We start from the raw sequence: 14,478 nt of genomic DNA on the forward strand, positions 1-14,478 counted from the left end.
CTGTTTGTAAAAAGTATTGACTGGATTACAGAAACACCAACCTTTTGTTGGTAGTACCTGAGTTTGAAAACAGTATCATCTGTACTTCATACCTTCCTCTTTTTGTCGTTTCTCCTCCTCCTCTTGTAGCTGCTTCAATCGTTCAGCTTTGGTGATTTTCTTTTTCTTACTGCCAGACTTAACAAAGGCCACAACTTTTAAAAAAGCTATTAGCATGTACCCAAATTACTTTAAAACACATATCCCTCAAATAGTAATTATGGAAAAACACTTTTGTTTCCATGAACCCAGTCTTGTACTCATTCAAATAAGACTGCCTATTAAGTGCAAAGCCTCGACTCAGTGCCTTGGGGACAAAGTAGGGAAACAAGAAAAATGCACATATAAATTATTCAAAGGCAAGAGTGACAGTGACAAGTATATACAATGTAATTCTCTCATTCCCAGTTTTCACATCTTTAAAATGGTGCTGAAGAAAACTTCGTTTCACTTTTGTAAGGATTAAAATAAAATACATGTGAAGATGTACTTAACACTGCTACATGTCTATAAAAATTAGAGGTATTTTAATGACTAACAGATATAAAGAGAGTTATTTTGCAAGTTCAGAGGAAGGGGAGATTGTTTTTGGCAGCTGGGATCAAGTAAAATTTTTATAGAGCAGCTAGAATTTAAGTTTGTGCCCCAAAGATTTTAACACTCAGATATGAGGGGAAGATATCCAAAGAAGAGGGACATGCAGGCATAAAATATGGAGTTGGAGAGCACTGGACAGGCCCTGGGGAGGCTCCAGAGAGAGGTAATGATGGAAATAGAATGGAAAAGAAGGCTAGAGCCTATGCTATAGAGTGTGGACATTATTCTAAAAGAATTGTAAACCCTCTAAAAGTTTTCGAGAAGGGCTGTGGCTATTAAGAATGTTATTGTGAAAACTAACCTGGAATTAGGGAAAACGTGATTATGAAGATGATACCATTTTGGTGACTATTAACAATAGTTAATAAAGTCCTGACAATGGAAACGCAGATAGGATACTGGATGCAACAAATGCTTTATACGCTAACTTATTGGATAATGATTAAAACTGAAGGCAAGGACAGGAAGGAGTCAGAGAAGGGTCAAAAAAGAAGAATAGTAGTCAGGAAAATGCAAATTTGCAAGAGAAACTGTTTAAAGAAATTTAAATATAGTTAGTATGAAGTGCTGGTGGAGGAGCCAGACAATGCTTGCAGGCTTTGAAACTGGAGAATTTAGGTATAGCAGAGATCAGGACTACAGCATACAGACTCGAGAACTATCTTGGTGACAACCACCTCCCTTCCATTTTCCCTAAGTGAGAGTGTAGAAACAGAAGCACACCATCTAAATTTCGGAATCAACAGAGTGGTTAATCCTTGGGATATACAGACTCTTGGATGCCCATCTTCGGTTTTCGGCTCACCTACTGCAGGATGCTCCTTTGGAATCTCCAATCTATTACCCCTATCACTTTCTCACCATTCATCACCTCCGCCCCAACTTCTTTCTTACCCCGGTTAAATTTCACAGTTCATCACCACAATCACTAACTTATATATCTCCACCTGACCTATTTTCCCCTCCCTCTGAGGAGCTTAGCTGGCAAACTCCTAGTTCGAGTTAAAGGCAACTCTCCGTTTATTTAGTATGAGCAGCTGGACGTTGCCAGAGAAAAATACTAGAGCTCAGATTTGTGACCACAAATTTTAAACAGGCTGTAAGCACCACCCTGTATTCCTACAACTATTCCATTCTCCTCACTCTTCAACCTTCCAAAATCCTTTCCTCTTTCCTACTCAGCTGTTGACCTCACTTCTTACATCACTAGAAATGTTAAGAGGATACTCTCCTGTACACATCAAATCTTTGAACCTACCTCTATTTTTGTCTGCCTTCCCTCTTGGTATAGTAGACGAACTTCAGCTCTCTGAGGCTGCATCTGTCACTTTTACAGTAGATCCTATTCCTCACTGTCTAGTTAAGGCTTGGATCCTGTAACTAACACCTCTAGTTATTCATAGATTTCTACCTCCCTAGATTTCACATCCCTCTCCACCTTCTGCTCCAGTGTTGGTAACCTTAGTATCAGACCACCTAAAAGGAGTTGCCTACTACTTCCACTTCCCCATTTTCTGCATGCCCCATTCCAATCAGGCTTCCATTTCTGTTGCTCCGTTAAAACCTCTCTTGTCATGGAGCCTTAAGATGGCCACGCTTCCAATGACAATGGCCAATTTTCAGCCCTCATTTTACTCCTCTGTCATCATCACTTGACAACGTTTTCTTCCCTTCTCTTGAAATATTTCGTTCATTAGGCTTTAGGTTGGCACTGTCTGATTTTGTTTCTTCTCTTGCAAGTCCCTCCTTCTTAGACTTCTTGTCTGGCTTCTCCTCCTCAGCTGATAGTTGATCAGTAACTTCTAAAATTATTTGTTCATAGATTCCCTAAAAGAATTTTGAAAAGCTTCACACATTTTTAAGTTGGCATTGAAAACTTTTTTATCACAAGTTTAAATAGCTGCAAATGTTTTACTTTCTAGTATATGGTATGCACAAGAAGATTTTACATCACTCTTTTAAATATATCCATCACTATTTAAAATACATACATCACAAAAAAAAACCTAACTAAATAAAATATATCCATCACTATTTAAATTATATCTGATGGATCCACATACTACAGTGATTTAATACCTAATGTTAATTCAAGAAATATGAACAACATTTAATAAAAATTTTAATCCTTTTCTCTTTGAATTCATATTTCCATTCCACTTCCCCCACCAAGTTTTATCCTAATGTAATACATTCGAAAAATTTTGTCGATCCTATCATATTTATGTTGTCAAAATATGTATGAAAATTTAAATTTCCTTGTCTCTAAGTTTCTAAGCAATACAAATTTTGCTCTGGATTGCGTTAATTTTATTACTATATTCAGTATACAATTTAATAAAGCAACATTTTATATTACAAATGTTGGTGAGTAAATATTAAAATACAAAAAGTGAAAATTTACTAGATATACATCTCTTGATGAGATGGTTGGGTTTTTTCTTTTTGCTGGTTAGTTCATGATCCATGGATAAATGTTGGCTATTGCTGAATGAAACAAGAATTCACACAGATTCTATTTTAATTTGTACAAATATAAGAAGTGAGAAATCTGGCTTATATAAAAAAGCCAATGGGAATAGGTTCCAGCTATATCATGCAGTTCTTTGAATCCTTTCCACAACATATGCCGGAAGTTATACTGATTTATCAAAAAAAAAGTTACTCCTAGAGATAATCACTGATATTTGTGATAATTTTCTTGTTTTTCTTTAAAGTTGTATTACATATGTATATATGTCTAAACAGTAAGAAAAGTAGTTTTCTTACTTTTGAATTTTACAGAAATCCAATTATACTTTATGTATACGATTGTAATTTACTTCTTTACTCACTGTCATAAAGTACACACAACAAAATTTACCGTTTTAACCATTTTTTAAATGTGCAAGTTAATGGCACTGAGTACATTCACACTGTTGTACGACCATCACCATCACCCATCTCTGAACTTTTTTTTATCATTCCAGACAAACTCTGATTCCATTAAACATTAACTCCCCTCCTGCCCCTCCAACCCCAGCCCCTAACAATCACCATCCTACTTTCTGTCTTTGAGTTCGACTACTCTAGGTATTTCATACAAGTAGAATAATATATTTTTCCTTTTGTGTGATTTACTTCTTTAGGTTACAAATCATGGTTTGCAAGATTCATTCATTTTTTTGGGGGGTGGGTAATTAGTTTTATTTTCTTATTGGAGGTACTGGGGATTGAACCCAGGATCTCACGCATGCTAAGCACACACTCTACCACTGAGCTATACCCTCCCCACTCCCAGGTACCTCCATTATAAATAAAGAAAGAAAGAAACCTAATTCCCCCCAAGACAGTAAATCTTCAATGTTCTCAATACACACACACATAAAATGGTAATTATGTGAGGTGATGGATGTGTTAACCAACCTTATTTAGGTAATAATTTCATAATACATATGTATGTCAAATCATCACACTGTGTGCTTTAAAATTTAGACAATGTTATATGTCAATTATATGTTAATAAAGCCGGGAAAGTAAGTTTCATGAGGGCAGAGACTCTGTCTTGCTGCTGTACTCTGTCTACAACACTGCTAAATCAATAAAACCACCATTTTTCCATATGTTTGCAAGGCCTCGTGTACAAGGCTCTTCATTTCTACCTTGTTTGTGGTAGCAAAAAACAGGGACAATATAAAAAAATCACAGATATACTCTCAACAGAATGTGATACAGCTGTGAAAAGGGATGTAATCTCGATGTGCTGAAACAAAAAAAGGTCCCCAAGACATATTTACTGCATAGAATCGATGATGCCATCAGATGTAAGATGTACCTTTAAATCATAGCAAAAAAGAAAATGCCCAAGATGGGAATCTAAAAGGAGACGCCGGTATATACATGGATATTAGGTACAGACAAAGGAACAGAAAGATACAGCAGGGAAACTTGCAAATCTCAATCCTGAAAATGAACATAAAGAAGGAAAAGAATTCCCTGAAAATTTAAAGCACAAGCTAGTTCATGGAGATCTGCAGTCTGACTCATACCAGTGCAGTCCAAAAACGCTCTAGAAGAGAATTTAAAGTAGTATCAGGTTGGTGGTAAGCCCATGTGACTGACAGAAGCAAACATCCTCTCTGGAAGAAACAGACATCAACTCAGTACTACAGTGATTGTAAGTTATTATCGCCCATGAGGCATATGTCAATTTCAGTCATGTTAAAATGTAAAAAGATGAGTATCCTGGAATTAATAAAATACAATATCATCAAGTGAAAAATAGGAGGTACAGGATGCTCCCATATGCGGGGAGAAAAGGGGTGTGTGTGTGTACTTTTTAGTGCTTAGAAAATGTATGAAAAGATACTCAGTAGTTCTTTTAGTCTTGGATAGGAGGAACATTTACATTTTGGGGCTATTTTAATTTTGTACCATGTGTGTTTATTACTTTTTCCCTTTAAAAAAAAACCTAAGAAATCGAAGAATAAAATATATCTTTCAATGTTTTCCTAACCATACTGTGAATTCCTTTCACAGACTCCCCTCATCCCCAAGCCATAATCTTTAAGAATGGAAATAATTAAAAAGTGAGTAATTTCCACCTTTGTTCAAATTCAGATTTCAGAGGATGAATCTAACCATTCTCTAAGAGAAACAACACTATGAAGAAAATAATCCAAAGTGTTTATTTAACATCTGTACATACATGATTAAGTACCAAAGTCATTGGAACAATGAGTTTTCAGATTTAAAACAATGCCTCTAAAATTTCACAATCTAAAGCCAAAAATGAACGTCCACACAAACTAATAAACTATTGGAGACCCACATACAAATGACTGGAGTTCTCCAGAATACTTCCCCCATAAGAATGGGGCCCGAGCCCACGTAAACTTTGGTCCGTTATGGCCAGAGCCCCTGAAACAGTATCAGGTTGGTAGTGGGTTCAAGTGACTGAGAAAAGCAAACAACATTATTTTTGGAAGAAATGTTTAATTGTATAAATACTGAATTTATTTATATAAGCATTTCTCCTAAACAGTCAAGGACCCAAGTGTTTTTAAGTAGGGGTAGGGTAAATGGGGCTTCACATACTCATTTAACAAATATTGACTGGATTTCTACTACATGCCAGACATTGTGCTAAATGCTACAGACACAGAAATAAATATGATATGCTCTTGACCTTGAACAGCTCACAATTATAAATTACTGTAATAAAATGACATGAGTTTTAATTGAGGTATGTTCAAATGCACGTGCTATGAACATAGAGAGTATGATTGGTTCCACAGGGGAAAATTAACAGTTGTGACCTTTCAGATCTGCCTTAAAGCCAGCATTCCAAATCTAAATCCCTGTTGGGACCAGGCAGGTAAATAAAGCAAGGGATTTGGTCATGGTCTGGACTACAGCAAACTGAAGAGTTTACGTATTTCCAAAAGGGCTAGCTGCTACTCAGTCTCGCCAATTGTTGCCTTGTAAGACTGTAGGCCCAATGTTATCAGGTTTCCAATTTTTCAAGAATAGGTGGAGATCACATTTTTGCATGAAAATAGTTTGGCAGTTGATTAAAATAAAACTTTTAGATCAAAGGAGATATGTCTGTAGGTAAATCTGCTTTGCCAGTCAAGAGATTATAACCTCTGCTTTAAAGCATAAATCTGCTAAGGGAAGAAGAGAGAAAAAGGTATTCTAGACATCCCTTAACGCACTCAAATTTTGACAAAGTACAAAAAAATTTCATTAAATTTTTGTGTATTTATCTGAAATGAAGAAGAGGAGTTCCTACCTAATCCAACATTTTCTCAAGCACAAGTAATTGAAAACCTCAAATCTGGACACAAGAAGAAATTAAAGGCTATTTTAAAAAGTCTTTGTGAAATCAGCATTATCTTTTTAAGTCAAATTTGAAATATGTCCTATTTTTACAAAGGATTATACCATAATTTAAATAGCATTAATGTCTAAAAACTAAGCTTAGTAAATTCTATAAACTATAATAAAACTACCAGAAAATGTTTAAAAATTGTTTGTACAATGTCAGTGCTTATAAAACTATTTTGAGAAAATAATTTCTACCTACCTTTTTCAATTTGGGACCCTAAAAGTTAGAAAAACAAAAGAACTGGTAAATTTGAAAAATAATTCATACATTTTTAACAAAAGTATGGTGATTACCTAAGATGATAAGATTAGGAGAAGCTGAGTAAAGACTATTAGGGAACTCTCTGTACCCTCTCTGCAACTTTACAGTAAATCTAAAATTATCTCAAAATAAAAAGTTTTTAAAAAAAGAATTCAGAGAAAACTATACGCAAGTCTAGGAAAAACAAAGCTAATTCACTCACTGAAGCATCTTTTGTAAGCAAATTTTACACTCTTATAACAATCAGTCAGTGATCCATGTTTAATGAAATGGCTCATCACAAAACATAGTACCATTCAAGAAGGCACTGATGTAAAGGGTTCTGAAGTACCAAGTACGGTACTAACGTCAAGTTTGAAAGTGTGGGAATCAGCTTATATTATAAAGAAATAATCTTTCTGTAAAATTAGATTGCTGATTTTGTAGAAAGGGAATCAGTGATTTAAAGCAAACAAAAGTATGACAAAATGATTCCATTCAGCAATGCGTCTTAAAACACATCTATGCTTTTTTGGAAAATATTTTGGGAAGTACAGCATTTCCATGAATATTTACAATTACAAGTATTCTTCAGTAACACTACTTGTAATTTCCTGATTTGGCCCATGTGTCCATTATATTTCTGGTGAGGAATTTGTAGATTATGTGACTATAATATTACATACTTGCCACATTTGAAGACTTGTATAAGTTACTTGTTTAAGTCACAAGATTATCACCGTATAAAATATAAATGTTAAAACTGACACAAAGCAGTAGATTTTATCTTCTTGACAATTGCATTCATGTCACTAATTCATTCAGCGATATTTACTAATGATTTACACACAAAGCACTCAGAAGCTGGAGATGATATAAATAAGAAATATGGAGACTTGGCTCTCACATAATTTTTACAAATGGGCTCTAGTTTTATTATCATATCTGCTATCAATTAAGTTAACATACTTCCATCTCGAAATAAGTACTACAAAGCAGAATATGTAAATAGCATTGCCCCTGTTCCCAGGTAGCCACATTTTAAAGACGGGCGAATTGCCATCTCTCGCTAATGCTCTTAATGTGAAGCAGGTTTGGAATAAATACGTATCTTCACCCCTCCTGCAAATTGTAAGAGTATCATGTAGTAGAGTAGTTCTCAAAAAGTTCAAAGGGCATAAGAATCACCTGGTTGCCTGTTACAAATGCATATTCCTGACCTAAAAGTGTACACGCTCACTTACCCCTCCCTGCTGTAATTCAGTTCACGTTATGGGTTGAAATGTGTCCCCTCAAAATTCATACATTGAAGTCCTATCTCCCAGTATCTCTGAATTTTACTTTATTTGGAAAGAGGGTCATTGCTGATGTAATTAGTTAGATTCAGATGAGGTCATACTGGAACAGGGTGGGCCTCTAATCTAATATGACTCGTGTCCTTATAAAAAGGGGAAATCTGGACACAGATGCGTGCGCGCTAACCCCCCCCCCCTTCAAGGCCAGTGAAGAATGGAAGAATACTGCCACAAGCTAAGAAGTACCAGACACGAGGAGAGGGGTCTGAACAGATCCCTCCCTAGCACTTGCAGAGGGAGTACAGCCCTGACAACACCTTGATCTTGGACTTCTAAACTCCAGAACTGTGAAACCATACATTTCTATGGTTTAAGCCAGTTAGTGTGTGGTACTTGGTTACTTGGCGGCACTGGGAAACTAATACAGCAGATCTGGAGTCCAGTCTGTTCCCAGAATCTGCATTTTAACAGGTATTTCAGGTGTATTAGAAGCAAGTTTTCCAGAAACCACATTTTGAGAAACACTGCTACAGGTATCTAAGAGACTTACGTACCCACTGGAAAATAATACAGGTGCTTAGTGTTTCCTCAAGTTATCAGCAGTTTTAAGTCCGCTTAAAATCCATTTACTTTCTGTTCTCTCTGACATGAACGCTCTCCACGCCCTATTTCTTCTCATAACCTCTGTAAACTCATAATCATACTTTAAAACACAGATTGAAAGCACTGCTCTTTCCTTCCTGTCCTCCTCTCCTCTTCCTCCCCAATTTCAACATTTCCAACTTTGTGTTACTCCACAGTAGTTACTTCAATTACTACAGTTATAAAGCCGTATTGTAATTAACTTGCTCAGTCTGTCTTCCATACCAGGGAGAGGATGTAATATTCACCTTTGTCCGTGGCTTCAGCCTAGTGTCAAGCACAAAGAACACACCCCTCATTTCCCTTAATTAATGAATAAAATAATTAACTAATTACATTGTCCGCTTCCTCTAGTTTTAATCATAGACGACGACGGAAATCACGTTTAAGAAAATGGGAAACGGGATCACCTCACAGCTACATGTTGGCCTGTGTTCTTGGAGAAGACAGGACCGCTGAGGCATGCAGAAAAACAACACGGGAAGCTTTATCATACTTAATATAAATACAGGACAGGCTGAGTACCCTGGATCACAAAACAATTCAAATTTCCACAAAACACCACATAACATAATTTTTTAAAGCAGAGTAAACTGCAACAGCTTTGCATTAATTGCTGAGGAGGCAAAACCAAAATCACATTTCATCCAAGTTGCAGTAAGAAAGCAATTTCATGGGAACGTCTATTACTACTGGAAGTTACTAGATTGAAACCGATTTTTAAATTTAGCAGTAGTTCGAGATTAAGTCACCATCTGACTGCACTGGCCATTCCCCATTTGCAGAAACTGGTTTGGACTCCCACCTGCCCGCCGGATACCGGAGGGAAGGCCACAGATCAGGGGAAGGCCCATCCCCCTCAAGGGTGCAGGCTCTTCCTTAAACCGACTCTCTTCCCTCTAACGAAGCATGATAGGCTCTTACTACATCATTTAACACAGTGCAGGAGAACCGATGCCTGCCCCTGCACCCGGCTTCCCCACTTTCCCCGCTCACCATGCCGAGGCAAGCACTACCTCCGCAGACGGCCAAGTCGCAGCTCAGGGTTGTGTGGAAAACGCTCCCGGGTTGTCAGGACGACAAGCTCCGCCCACTGGCGCCCCAGGAAACGCGCGCGGATCCACCCATCTGGGTCCGCGCAGTCGCGCTGGGGTTCTTCCGGACGGCGCCCCGCCCCTTTCCCCTGATAGGTTGCCCCACGCCCACGGCCGCCCCGCCCAGCGGCGGACGCACCGAGGAGTCGGAGCGGCCGGAGGATTTTACGGCTGTGGCGTGCCGGAAAGTGCGTGAGTGCAGCGCCTGGGCGTTTTATTCCGTTTTCCGGGTCCTGGGGTGTGGAGGCGGTGAAGTTTGCTCTGGGCGAGGACCACCGGCTGTGGGAAAGGGTTTGTAAGCGTCTTCCAACGTTGACAGTCCGTCTTCCTATTTCCCTAGAGTGGTTGGGGCGAGGCCTGTGCGGGTTTCGAGAAGGGGGCCGCCGGCCACAGAGCTGGGTCAGGTGACGGATACCGGGCCGGCGGCCTGGGCCTCAGCAGCTCAGGCCAGCGGGGGCGGGGCTCGGCTGGCGGTTTAGACAAAGAGGTAAATAAGTTGGCTTCCAGAGGGTTGGTTATTTTGAAACTGACCTTCGGATTCTTCTCCCTGGACATGGTTCTGTTTACTGTCTGGGCAAGGTGTATGCCGTTTGTTTTTTTGTTTTTTTTCTAGGAGCTCTAAACAAGAAGTGGTAATGGTTGGAGGCAATTCCTGGGTAAATTATACCTACAGGTGTGAAGGTTTCTGAGCCCCAGAAAGACTTGCTAAAGTTATGTGCCCAAGGTCAAGGTCACGTTTTCATTGTACCAACCGATAGCACAAGAATGTCAGTCTACCCACATAAAGAAACTCTAGCAACTTACACCAGCAGGGAAACTGGAAAAAATTAAGTGATTAAGAAATTAAGCTCCTTCCAAAGCCTGAGTTCTCCATGGGTTTAGACCTAAACTCTGTCAAGAAATGCTTTAAAATAACTGGCACCATTTCTCATGTCTGACATCTAGTTTTATAGTGTGCTATGCCTTCCCATTTCGTTGACTAAATGTAGTATTAGTAAATAAACATTGCTGACTGAGCTGGTCTTTGTAGGTTAAAGTGTTACTTACTCTCTCCCCAGAAATCCAGATTGTGTGGTAGCTATGACATCTCATCTCCAGATCTCTGGCAGCAAAATAAAAACATCTTAACGTCGACTTCATATAGAGTTCTGAAGCTGTTTGGTATGGAACTAAGCTTTTGTTTTAAGTTAGTTTTTCAGCCAAACTACAGTGTATATGATACAAAACCTCAGTCAAGTCTGATGGGGATAAGGAGGTGTTATGGTAATCACAAATTACCTAAAATGGTGGGCCTCTAGGGGAGAGACTTGCTCAAGTTCTCATTCCAGCTTCCCCCCAGGGAGGAGGATTTGCTATGGATGTGTGAGAACAGGCTGGGCTGTGTTCTAGGGGATCGCTGCTATGAGATTATCCCAGTGAGCCTGGTTGTCCTCTAGTACCCCTTACAAGCTGCGTTAAGAAGCCTATTTCCTCGTCTCTCTTTTCTACTTGCAGACAGGTGCAGTACCTACCCCTGCCATATGTAACCATCTCCTTTCAGCTCTCTTGTATAATCTGGCTTCCGGGTAGGCCTAGACCAAGCAGTATACCAGCGTTGGGGGACAAAGTCTCTTGCCACCCACCTCTCGGATTACATGCCCTTTGGTGCTGGCAAGTGTTTGGGGATAGATTTTTGTGTGAAGCTTTTTAGACTCAACTACTTTGGGGAAATGGGCTTCATTCTGTTTGAATCAAGTCTGAACTTCATGCGGAAGAGTGATTAACCAGGGCTTTGGGCACCAAAACTCTAGTGAAATGACAGTTCTCACTTAACCCAGAAGTGGAGTTGATTAAGGCTTAAATCCTTAGCCCACAAGTCACTGGGAAAGAGCTATGGATGTGAACTGTATGCCTGCCCCCATCCAAGATCTCAGAATGATGGGGACTTCTCCCAGTCCCTAACTCTTTTGGCTCTTTACAAAGAACAGTAATCTCCACGACTTTATGCAGGGTCAAGGAGCAAGCCCAGTTCCCTGCTGCATTGAAGTTGTTCACCAGTTGTGAACCTAGGAAAACCTATTTTTCCTGAAGGCTAAAATAAAGGCCTGAAGGTCGGCATGCAATATAATATAAACTTTTAAAATTCATATATATTAACATACCGAAGAATGAGACAAATTTACTTCAGTCACAGCAGCTACTTTTATTTTGCTGGGCAGGTCCTTTATTGTGCATAATTTGTGAAAGGGCAACAGCTAAAGGACAATTTAAGCCACATCTCTAAAAGCTTTCACAAATTACAAATTGTGAATTAAACAGAGCTATGCTCTTTGCCAGGAATCAAACAAGCTATAATGTAGATTTAACTTAATTATTTTAAAAGCACAAGGCTTTTAAGAATCATTCTTCAGTAAAATTAAACCACACAAAAAATGGCTTTCAGCCCCCCACCCCAAAAAGTTTTAAAAATGAAATTAGGTGTTGATGTAGCTGGTTAAATACACCCATCTAATTTCACTCCCTTCCACAACTCCACTGAATTTTCAGTAAAGAAATATAAATTAGAAAAATGAAAAGAGATGACAATAAAACCTTGGAAGCTGCAAAACAAATGTGACCTAGCACACTAGAAAAGCCAATTTATACTGCATAATTCTCAAAGTTACTGGGGTCAGGGCCACTGGAATTGGAAATGAAGAATGAGGTAGCGAGGATTACGTGAAAACTGTTTGAGAACCACCTCTAAGTGACTGCACCCCTCACTCCCAGAAGACTGGAGGTTTATTTCTGGACAAAACACTAGTCTCTGGAGTGGGTTGCAGGCATACCCAGTACGTGAGAACCACGCTGGAAGATTAGGTGAATTTGGGTGTACAGTGTTGTATGCAAACCCTGATTCCTCTTCCACTTCTTAACGTTGAATTAGCAAATCCTCAGAAGTTTGGAAGACTTGTCTGACGAATCTGACCAGCCCAGAAGGATCGGCCTAAGATACTGACATCAGAGGTTCTCCCGCAAAGGGCCGACTCACATCATCCTCAATGAAGCTCCGTCTCTAAGCTGCAACCATGTATACAGATCTTTTAAAAAACTTTTCTGTCCTTTCACTTATAAGAATGGACAGAAAAGTATTACGTTTTCTAGAGGAAAGCTCAGAAGTGATATAAAAGCAGAAAAACAGCAATTTGGAGGAAAACAACAGAAAATTGCATGAAAGCTGATACTAATGAACTCAGAAAAAAGTTGTTCTGCTACATTGTACGCTAGTTACTTGAATTAGTTCACATTATTAGTAAATAGGGGAAGCATACGGGCATTAATTTGGACATAATTCTGTGAGAACAGGTATCTTACCTGACATGTTCATAGCTACACCTCAGTGCCTGGAATGTCAAAGTGCTCAGTAACATTTACTGGATGAGAAAGAAAAAGGTACCATTTCCCCATATGTAGAATCTTTTTTCTTTGATTCTTTAAGACTACAATGCAGTTATTTGTAAAAACATTTCTTTTTCTTTAGGTATATATATTATATATAAAAGTGGATGCTTTCCATGATAAATGAAAATGGCTAATTCTTTAAGAGGAGAAGTACTGAATCTTTATAAAAATGTAAGTAATTGTGTTGCCAATTTTATAAATGTTGTATGACATAGACTGTTCAGAAATACGTAATCTTTCTTTTTTAAGCTGCTGTATCTTGGACGAGACTATCCAAAAGGAGCAGACTATTTTAAAAGGCGTCTGAAGAATGTTTTCCTTAAAAACAAAGATGTGAAGGACCCAGAGAAGATCAGAGAACTTATTGGACGGGGCAAATTTGTAATGAAAGAACTAGAAGCATTATACTTCCTTAGGAAATACAGAGCTATGAAACAACGCTATTATTCAGATACTAACTGATCCCTATGACTAATTTGACAGAAAACCAGTGCCAGCTGTTCATATATCCCAGATACTACAAAAATAATTCTTACTTAAAATGTCAAGATACACACTGTGTAACAAATACCTGAGCTGCCTTAATGAACTAAAATATGTTTCAACTTCTATACATAATGAGAGCTTTATCAGTAGCCTTTATGCTCAGTTTTTATACTAAAATAGCAGTTTAGCCGTATGTAGCCGACTACCAGTTAAAAATTGATGAGTATCCAATTTTGAATGACAATACAATGTAATTTTTAGTTAATAAAATTTTGCCATTTATTCTTACCCCTTCATTTTACTGAAAAGAGAATGCCATTTAATGCACATTTAAGTAAAGCAAAATGATTTCTCACAAATTTATTCCTCTGAACTTTTGAGGGAGTTCCTCATTCTGAACCCCATTTGGTACATTAATAGCACGTATTCAAGGTTCACTGGAAAAGAAATAGCATCTGGTAATGATTTCGGTGCAGTTAAAATAATATGTATAGAGAGTTAAGATCACTTCTGGACTCAAAATAGCCTGCCAGCAGTTGGCATTACATATATACCTATTTAATTATTTCCATTATTAATTTTGCTACTGGCTCCCTCTGGGCCCTAAAACAAGGTGTATCAATTACCTTCTTTAATAAAAATAAATAATGTTATACTGTTCTTTTTGTCATAAAGGCAGATTTCTTTCTTTTGCATCCACATCTACATGAGTTAACGTGGCAAAGGGCCTAAACCTAACAAGATTTCAAGCCTTTGCATAATGTTCACAGCACCTTTCATATACAAAAAATATATC

General features: G+C 38.2%; 2 protein-coding genes across 15 annotated transcripts in view; one reads left to right on the forward strand and one right to left on the reverse strand.

Moving 5' to 3' along the window:
- The window catches only part of DNAI7 (dynein axonemal intermediate chain 7), a 59,102-nt gene extending 49,308 nt beyond the window's left edge, over window positions 1-9,794 (reverse strand). The window contains exons 1-3 of one of the 3 annotated variants that reach the window (XM_031443951.2): window positions 9,679-9,793; window positions 6,704-6,721; window positions 93-177 (exon numbers count right to left, since the gene is read on the reverse strand). In XM_031443951.2, the coding sequence (XP_031299811.2) occupies window positions 93-177; window positions 6,704-6,721; window positions 9,679-9,681 (106 nt within the window). In that variant the 5' untranslated portion in view covers window positions 9,682-9,793. Of the gene's footprint in view, window positions 1-92; window positions 178-6,703; window positions 6,722-9,678 lie in introns of all 3 variants that reach the window. The other 2 variants (XM_031443958.2, XM_031443952.2) reach the window with 2 other exon arrangements.
- Window positions 9,795-9,900: 106 nt separating this feature from the next.
- On the forward strand, window positions 9,901-14,342 carry ETFRF1 (electron transfer flavoprotein regulatory factor 1). Of its 12 annotated transcripts, XM_064479121.1 has the most exons (6): window positions 9,917-10,067; window positions 10,390-10,449; window positions 10,835-10,937; window positions 12,682-13,187; window positions 13,276-13,367; window positions 13,446-14,342. In XM_064479121.1, exons 5-6 carry the CDS (start codon window positions 13,317-13,319, stop codon window positions 13,656-13,658), a joined length of 264 nt encoding a protein of 87 aa, XP_064335191.1. In that variant the 5' UTR covers window positions 9,917-10,067; window positions 10,390-10,449; window positions 10,835-10,937; window positions 12,682-13,187; window positions 13,276-13,316; the 3' UTR covers window positions 13,659-14,342. The 12 variants fall into 12 exon arrangements, with proteins under 12 accessions (XP_031299806.1, XP_031299808.1, XP_031299807.1 ...); XM_031443946.2 differs by lacking the exon at window positions 10,390-10,449 and having other exon boundaries at window positions 9,901-9,968; XM_031443947.2 differs by lacking the exon at window positions 10,390-10,449 and having other exon boundaries at window positions 9,907-9,964.
- The last annotated feature ends 136 nt before the right edge of the window (window positions 14,343-14,478 follow it).

This window comes from Camelus dromedarius, chromosome 25, assembly GCF_036321535.1.
Source record: "Camelus dromedarius isolate mCamDro1 chromosome 25, mCamDro1.pat, whole genome shotgun sequence".
NCBI classification, from domain to species: domain Eukaryota; kingdom Metazoa; phylum Chordata; class Mammalia; order Artiodactyla; family Camelidae; genus Camelus; species Camelus dromedarius.

Excerpts from the sequence above, each read along its gene's own strand:
- ETFRF1 (XM_031443946.2), top strand. The coding sequence starts at position 13,317 with ATGAAAATGGCTAATTCTTTAAGAGGAGAAGTACTGAATCTTTATAAA. Across the intron at positions 13,368-13,445 it reads TACTGAATCTTTATAAAAAT|CTGCTGTATCTTGGACGAGA; the intron begins GTAAGTAATTGT and ends TTCTTTTTTAAG.